Source organism: Diabrotica undecimpunctata, chromosome 5 (genome assembly GCF_040954645.1).
Source record: "Diabrotica undecimpunctata isolate CICGRU chromosome 5, icDiaUnde3, whole genome shotgun sequence".
NCBI classification, from domain to species: Eukaryota; Metazoa; Arthropoda; class Insecta; order Coleoptera; family Chrysomelidae; genus Diabrotica; species Diabrotica undecimpunctata.
The window spans coordinates 31,783,872-31,791,636 of NC_092807.1; the positions used below are offsets into that span (position 1 = coordinate 31,783,872).

At 38.4% G+C, this 7,765-nt stretch overlaps 1 protein-coding gene across 1 annotated transcript; it reads left to right on the forward strand.

The window, feature by feature from the left end:
- Positions 1 to 3,651: 3,651 nt before the first annotated feature.
- LOC140442139 (uncharacterized) lies at positions 3,652 to 7,605 on the forward strand. The gene is made up of 3 exons (XM_072533216.1): positions 3,652 to 4,614; positions 4,788 to 5,165; positions 5,239 to 7,605. The coding sequence occupies exons 1-3, from the start codon at positions 3,652 to 3,654 to the stop codon at positions 7,603 to 7,605; spliced, it is 3,708 nt and encodes a 1,235-aa protein (XP_072389317.1).
- The last annotated feature ends 160 nt before the right edge of the window (positions 7,606 to 7,765 follow it).

Below are 7,765 nucleotides of genomic sequence, written 5' to 3' on the forward strand. Positions count from 1 at the left end.
TTGAGAGTCAGGAGCACAGGTGAAATTATAAACACATTCTTAAAATTTGACATTTCCTCATACTACCTGTGACCTCTAGGAAGCATATTTCAAATGTCATGGATGAGATGGTACATTCATTTATAGTGAACTAGCAATAATTTTTATTGCATTGAGCTATTTACAAATAGATGGCGCAAATGCAGATTACTAAATTTTATTTTAAATAATAGAACGAATTTTAAAAATAAAGACCATATCTAAAAATATAAATGATATGACAAAAATAAAAAAAATATGTTAGTACTGGAGATAATTTCAACTAAAACTAATAGTTTATTATATGAAGCATTGAACGATTTTTAAATAGCAGATTTTTAAATCACACCATAGCAAAAACGTCTAATGATCGAAAGTGAAAGATTAAATGAAATAAAAACAACTGAGCAGCATGAAAAGAAGAAATAGTGTTAAAAACCATACGGTAGGTACATGAGAATCATTATATTGTAAACCTTGGAGAAAAATATTTTATGTGGGATAGATCGCAAATAATTATATTAAACAATATTGGTGGAATTATATGCTGTAGCAAATGTTTATCTGATCGCTGTATAAGAAGACATAAGAAGACCTGCAGCATCAATTTTATAAATTGTCTATTGTATTACGACTCTGTATCCGAACTACTCTTAAATAATACTTCTTCTTTTCGCCTGGGATCAAAGTCTTTTGAAAATGATACTTTCGAGGATTTTCCTGAGATCCATAAGAGGTAAGTGGATCGGTAATCATCCGATCTTCTTTCAGCCCTCTGTGACTTCAATACAGGAGTATTGCATTAATGTATACCTAGGGAAATATAATTTTTTTATTATCTTTTTAACATATTGTTACGTAAAAATATGAGTCATATTTAAAAACCTGTAAACATGTTTATTTATTCGAGTATTTTCTAGGTCATGAATACCTGACACACGATGTTATAAAAACAAAGTTCGAGGCGAGTCGATGGGAAATCCAGTTTGCCCTTACCGTTTTCGCCGTCCAGTCTACTCAAGAAGGTTTTAGACTTTTCGAGATAACGGCGATTTATGTATATAAATAAAACATTTTTATATGGAGGAACAGTTAATATCTGAAGACCCGCGGCCGCGATTTTAATTGTTACGTTCGCCTAAAATAAATTATGTATTAATAAAATTAGTGGTTAATAAACTTATATAAATTATCGTGCTTTTTAATAAACTAGAATAAGAACAATATAATAAATTAATAAAGACATTATAAATTAAATAAAGACAGCGCAGTTAAATAAATTTCATTACAATATACAGTCATTTCACCGAAAATAAATAATTTATATGATTGATTTGGGTATAGTAAAAGTCCACTTTCATCTTGTGTATATCCGTGACGAATGTTGGCGATCACCATGCTTTGCAAAAATTGCTTTACTATTCCCAACTATGTATAATATTGATACGAATGGTTTTGAAGAAGATAATATTCACTTGTACAACTATTTTCCACCATCAAAAACACATTAGTGGATTTAGAACAATTTGCCTTGACTGATAGTGGCATGCCGACAGAAAGTGGAGAATTAACAGTCAATGATTGTATTAAAGAAATGCAAGAAGTAAATAAAACTATCCCTAACTTTGAACCTGAGGAAGAAGTAGGCTAGGAAGATTAAGCATCGAGACAATTCTACTTTCACATGAAATTTTGAATAAACCATGTCAGAGACACTCAGTAGATTATTTTATTATTTATGGCTTAAGTCGAGTATTATTGCTTATTAAGCATAAGACGCACTTAAAAGATGTTTATTCTAAATATTAGGGCGACGTGGTTTTTATGTTTATATCTCACGTCGAGAATGTGTAATTAAATTTAACGACTTCCCGCTTTGATTATATTTTTATTTCGGAGAAGCCGTGGCATGTTTATATTAATTTAAAAGATTGTAAAATCAGTACATTTGTGAACTTACCACCGATATATTCTTTAGAATTTTTTCATTTTAAAACTGCCTGTAATTTTTGAATAGAAGTTATTGTTGATAATTTTGGACTTTTATTCCATCGAACGATATTGATGTAGAACGGGTAGATTTACATTGATACAACCAACATTTGGCGACCGTGACAGGACGGGCAGTTTACGGGAATAATCGTTTTTGAGTATACCGGGTGTGCCGAAAGTGTAGTGATCTAACCGGACACACTTGACCGCACGTTTAATTTGTTGTTGTTCCGATAAACGTGTGTAGTTTGGTCAAGTGTGCATTGTGAATCATGGATCAAAACAAAAAGCACCGTAAAGTACTCCGTACCACCTTTACTAAATCGGCGAAAGAGTTGGAAGAGCTGTTGTCGGCGCCGGAAGGAAAGGTACGTTTAATCGTGGTGACCTTAGAAATTTTGAAACAAAAATATGAGGATCTAAGGAAAGTTGACAGCGATATATACCAGTGTCTGTTGGAAAGTGATGAAAGTGAAGCAGACTTGTTGGCAGAGATAGATGGTAGCGAAGTTTATCTAAGGAAATTTACCGACCTGAACACACAGGCTGAGGATTTTCTACAGAAGCCGCGGGACGAGCCAGGTGAAGAGGTAGACTCCATGGCCTCGGAAAGTAGTGTAGGCAGCAGATCAGGTAGGCGTAAATTTAAATTACCTACTCTAGAACTTAAGAAGTTTGATGGAAATATCAGAAACTGGTTGCCCTTCTGGTCCCAGTTTCAAAAGATACATAATGATCCGGATATAGATTTAAATGATAAAGTGGAATATCTGGTCCAATGTACGTTAATGGGTAGTCGGGCAAGACAGTTAGTTGATAGTTTTCCAGCCACTGGGAACAATTATGGTAAAATGGTAGACTGTCTTCTTTCGCGATTCGGGCGGGATGATTTGCAAATAGAGGTATACGTGCGGGAGTTGCTAAAATTAGTAATTAATAACACCTCGTCTGGCAATAAAAGGGATCTATCTTTGTTGTACGACAATCTCGAAACTCAATTACGGGCGTTAGAGACACTTGGGATAAAATCAGATAATTACGCGGCGATGCTGTTTCCGTTAGTAGAATCGTGTTTACCATCGGAACTATTGAGAGTTTGGCAACGTATTCCCGAGGGACCCGAGGTCGCTGGATCACAAGCTTTTATAAATACGGTGGGCGTTTCTACTATAGAAAATCGACTTAACAATCTCATGCACTTTTTGAAAAAGGAAGTCGATAATGAACAGCACATTTCTTTAGCGGTGGAAGGCTTTGATCTACCTAGTGCAGCAAATAGAGATGTTAAACGGCCTAGTCAGAAATCGCGGATACCACAAGAAAACTTTTCTACGGCAATGGGTCTAATAAATTCAGAAGTTGACCTACGAGCAAAAAAGAAATATTTTGGCACAAAAGGGTGCATGCTTTCGATGCTTAAAAATTGGCCATCAAGCTCGAAAATGTCGAGGTCATTTAAGTTGCTTAGTTTGTAGTAGATCACATGTTTCTCTAATGTGTCCGACACTTTCATTTAATAGAACAAAGGCAAATAATTTGGAGCAAAAACAACAAGATGATACGGTAGCGAAAGTCGATCAGGCACTTGCGAATAGTTCTAATACGAACACACAGGTTTTTTTGCAGACGCTGCGCGTAAAAATGACTCATTTAGGTAAATCGAGACATGTGCGAGCATTGATTGATACTGGATCGCAGAAATCATATATTTTGAAGGCGACAGCTAAATTTTTGGGATATCAGTCAAAAGGAAAAATTAGTCTCGTTCATGGGTTATTCGGAGGAAGTAATTTGATGCAAAATCATGATTGCTATGACGTGGAATTAAATCACGATACTTATAGTTGTACCTTTGAAGCACTGGATCAAGCTGTTATTTGCAATAGTGTATCTTCCATATTCGATGGGCCCTGGACGGAAGAGCTTCGTAAATTAAATATTGAAATATCTGACTCATATGATTCTACTCCAATTGAACTTTTGATAGGATCAGATATCGCGGGTAAACTTTACACTGGAAGAAGACATATTTTGAATTGTAACTTGGTAGCGATAGAGACCCTATTAGGCTGGACTCTAATGGGAAAGATACCAGTTGAAACGCATAGTAACTTAGCTATGATCTCGCTCTCTCTTTTTGTCAATAATGCCCCTATTACGAATCTTTGGGAGCTCGACGTACTAGGCATAAAGGATCCAATGGAAAGGAAGACTCGCGATGAAACCGCATTAGCAGCAAAGAAACTTTTTCTGGAAACCATTTCTGTTGACACCGATGGACGATATGAAGTTAGGCTACCATGGTTGGAGGGACATCCAGCGCTGCCTAGTAACTATCACTTGGCAAAAAGTAGATTAGATAACACGGCGAAGAAGATTACTAAGGATGGTTATTTTGAGGCATATGACCAAGTATTTCAAGAGTGGTTAAATGACAATATTATTGAGGAGGTAGTGGAGGAGCAAAGGAACCAGGAAGCCCATTACCTACCACACCGGCCAGTGATTAAGCCAAGTAGCATTACTACGAAAATACGACCAGTTTTCGATGCATCAGCCAGAGAAAAGGATAGCCCTTCTTTGAACCAGTGTCTAGAAAAGGGGGTGAATTTAATTGAGCTAATTCCCGCTATTTTGTTGAGGTTCAGAAATTTGGAGTAACTTCAGACATTAGCAAAGCTTTTCTACAGATCAGTGTACATCCGAAAGACAGAGATTTCCTTCGATTTCTATGGTATGATAAGGAGAACAACCTTAAATTGTTTCGTCATCGACAGGTAGTGTTTGGAATCAACAGTAGCCCGTTCTTGTTGGGAGCTTCATTAGAATATCATCTGTCAAAACTTGTGGATGAGTATGACTCGAAAGCTTCTTTTACTACAGACACTGTTAAGAAACTGTCAAACAGTTTTTACGTGGACAACTGTGTTACTAGTGTTGCTAGTGAAATAGAATTGAAAACCTTTATCAAAGAGGCAAATATGATAATGGCTAAAGGAAAATTCGACTTAAGAGGGTGGGAGTTTACTCACCAAGTTCAAAATGATTCCTTTAACATTTTTACGGTGGTTCTGGGAATTAAGTGGAACAAGCTGGATGACACTTTATCTATAAACCAAGACGACGAAGATATCGAACAGATTTTAAGTAAATCGGTAACCAAAAGATTGATGCTATCCCAAGCACAACGAATATTTGCACACCCTACTACCAAAGCTGTGGTTACAGAAAACATGGGAGAAGCAACTGGGATGGGACACGCCGGTTGACGAGGAACTGGAAACTCTTTTCCGTAGCTGGATAAAACAGCTTTCTTATCTAAATGCAATAAAGATACCTAGGTGGATAAACGCTGGTACTGAGGAAGCAGAACACTGGACGTTTCATACATTTTGCGATGCCAGCAAGGAAGCCTCTTCCGCTGTGGTATTTTTGAGAGGAATTAGGGACGGGGGTGTATTCCTACATCTCTTAGCGGCTAAATCAAGGGTAGCCCCAATAAAAAAGCTGTCAATACCTCGTCTGGAGTTAATGGCTGCGGTGATTGGTGTAAGGCTATATACTACTGTCAAGGAAAGCCTCAACATTGAAATGGAATCTTTTTTCTGGAGTGACTCGACCACCGTACTGTCATGGATAAGGAGACCCGAGGAATGGTCCACATTTGTCTGGAATCGTGTGTCAGAGATACGGAAATTATCTCATGGTGAAAACTGGCACCACGTTCCTGGTAGACTTAATCCTGCTGACCTTCCATCGCGGGGTTGTTCAGCCAAGCAGATACTCGAATCAAGATGGTGGGAGGGGCCACAATGGCTTTATCAGGACCTGGCGATTGATCCTCAAGTAGATCTGGATTACAATGAAGATGAGATCAATCAAGAGAGGAAGGTCAAATTGGTTGCCACATTAATTAATGATGAGCATTCGAAGATGTCATTAGATGATTGGCATTTTGGTTACTTTTCTCAATATCTGAAGACTCTCCGTATGTGTGCATGGATATTCCGATTTCTTCATAACTCAAGAAATAAAGATCGACTCAGAGGTCACTTATGCTCCGAGGAAATTGACCGAGCCGAAATTTTTGTTCTTCGTATAGTGCAAAAGGAGTCCTTCTGCGATAAGAACGATAAACTACTATGTGGCATGGACGTTTACAAAGATGATGATGACTTAATTCGACTAAAGTCACGGATCAGTAACAGAAGCGACTGTAAAAGCTTTCTATTTCCCATAGTTTTGCCTGCCAAACATTTTTTGGTCAATCAGCTTATATTCAGAGAACACTTAAAATCATGTCATAGTAGGACACAGGGACTTATGAGCAGATTACGTCAAAATTATTGGATTCTAGGAGGACGTCGGACTATAAAATCTGCAATTTCCAATTGTGTCGTGTGCAAGAGACAAAATGCCAAACCTTTTATCGTGAGTGCACCTCCATTACCAGTTGATCGTGTTCGAGATGCCAACGCGTTTGAAATAACAGGGGTTGATTTCGCAGGCCCTCTATATCTGAGGACTGGGGAAAAGGTGTGGGTATGCCTCTTCACATGTGCCGTGTATCGTGCCGTACACCTTGAACTTTGTACTGCATTATCGGTTGTTAGTTTTATGCAGGCTTTACGACGCTTTATTGCCCGACGGGGTCGTCCAAAGACTATTTATAGTGATAATGGGACCAATTTTGTTGGTACTGAAAATGCCTTTCTTCGAGTGGACTTTGAGAAAATCGCCGAGAGCAGTAGTGTCGAACATATTCAATGGCGATTTAACCCTCCTACGGCCGCATGGTGGGGAGGATTTTGGGAAAGACTTGTGGGGGGTTTGAAGCAGTTATTGCGCAAAGTATTAGGACAGGCCTCGCTAGACTACGAAAGTTTAATGACGGTAATTTGCGATTGCGAAGCCATCATCAATTCAAGGCCACTTACCTCTTCTAATGACCCAAACGACTTGATACCTTTAACACCCATGATGTTTCTTAGAGACCAGACAGAGAGTGGGGTTCCAGACTGTGATGCTGTTGACCAAAAGGCTCTATCTAGGAAAGTGGTGTACAGACAAAAACTGGTTGATGATCTTCGACGAAGGTTTCGCAACGAGTATTTAGGCCAGTTAAAGTTATGGTTTAAAGGAAGAAGTAGCCAACAAGTTAAAGTGGGAGACATGGTCTTGGTTGGCAATGATCAAGATAAGCGAATCAATTGGCCACTTGGTCGAGTAGTCGAACTTCTTCCTGGAAAAGATAAGCAAGTGCGACTTGTGAGAGTTAATACCGAAAGGGGACAATTTCTGAGACCTGTGCAACGCTTGTACCCTTTGGAATGCACAGTCAATTCTATCCGAAGAGAGGGCAATTCGAACAACTTGGACTCTGAGGGAAACAACGACCCAGGCATCTCTTCTCGAGCCCAGTGGAAAGAAGTTGAGGTGCGCGCGGTTGAAAGTGCAAACGAGTGTGATGACACGAAGACGGGAGTGTCTAAAAGCAGAGTACCCGAAACGCACAAAAGTGATACGCGCTACGTTACGCGGAGTGGGCGTAAGATTAAAACATCTGCTAGATATACTGACTTTTTTATGAACTAGTTTGTAGAATGTTTTAATTTTCTTGTGTGTTATTGTTTGTTTCTTATTGTAACTTTGCCTCAGGTGGGAGGATGTCAGAGACACTCAGTAGATTATTTTATTATTTATGGCTTAAGTCGAGTATTATTGCTTATTAAGCATAAGACGCACTTAAAAGATG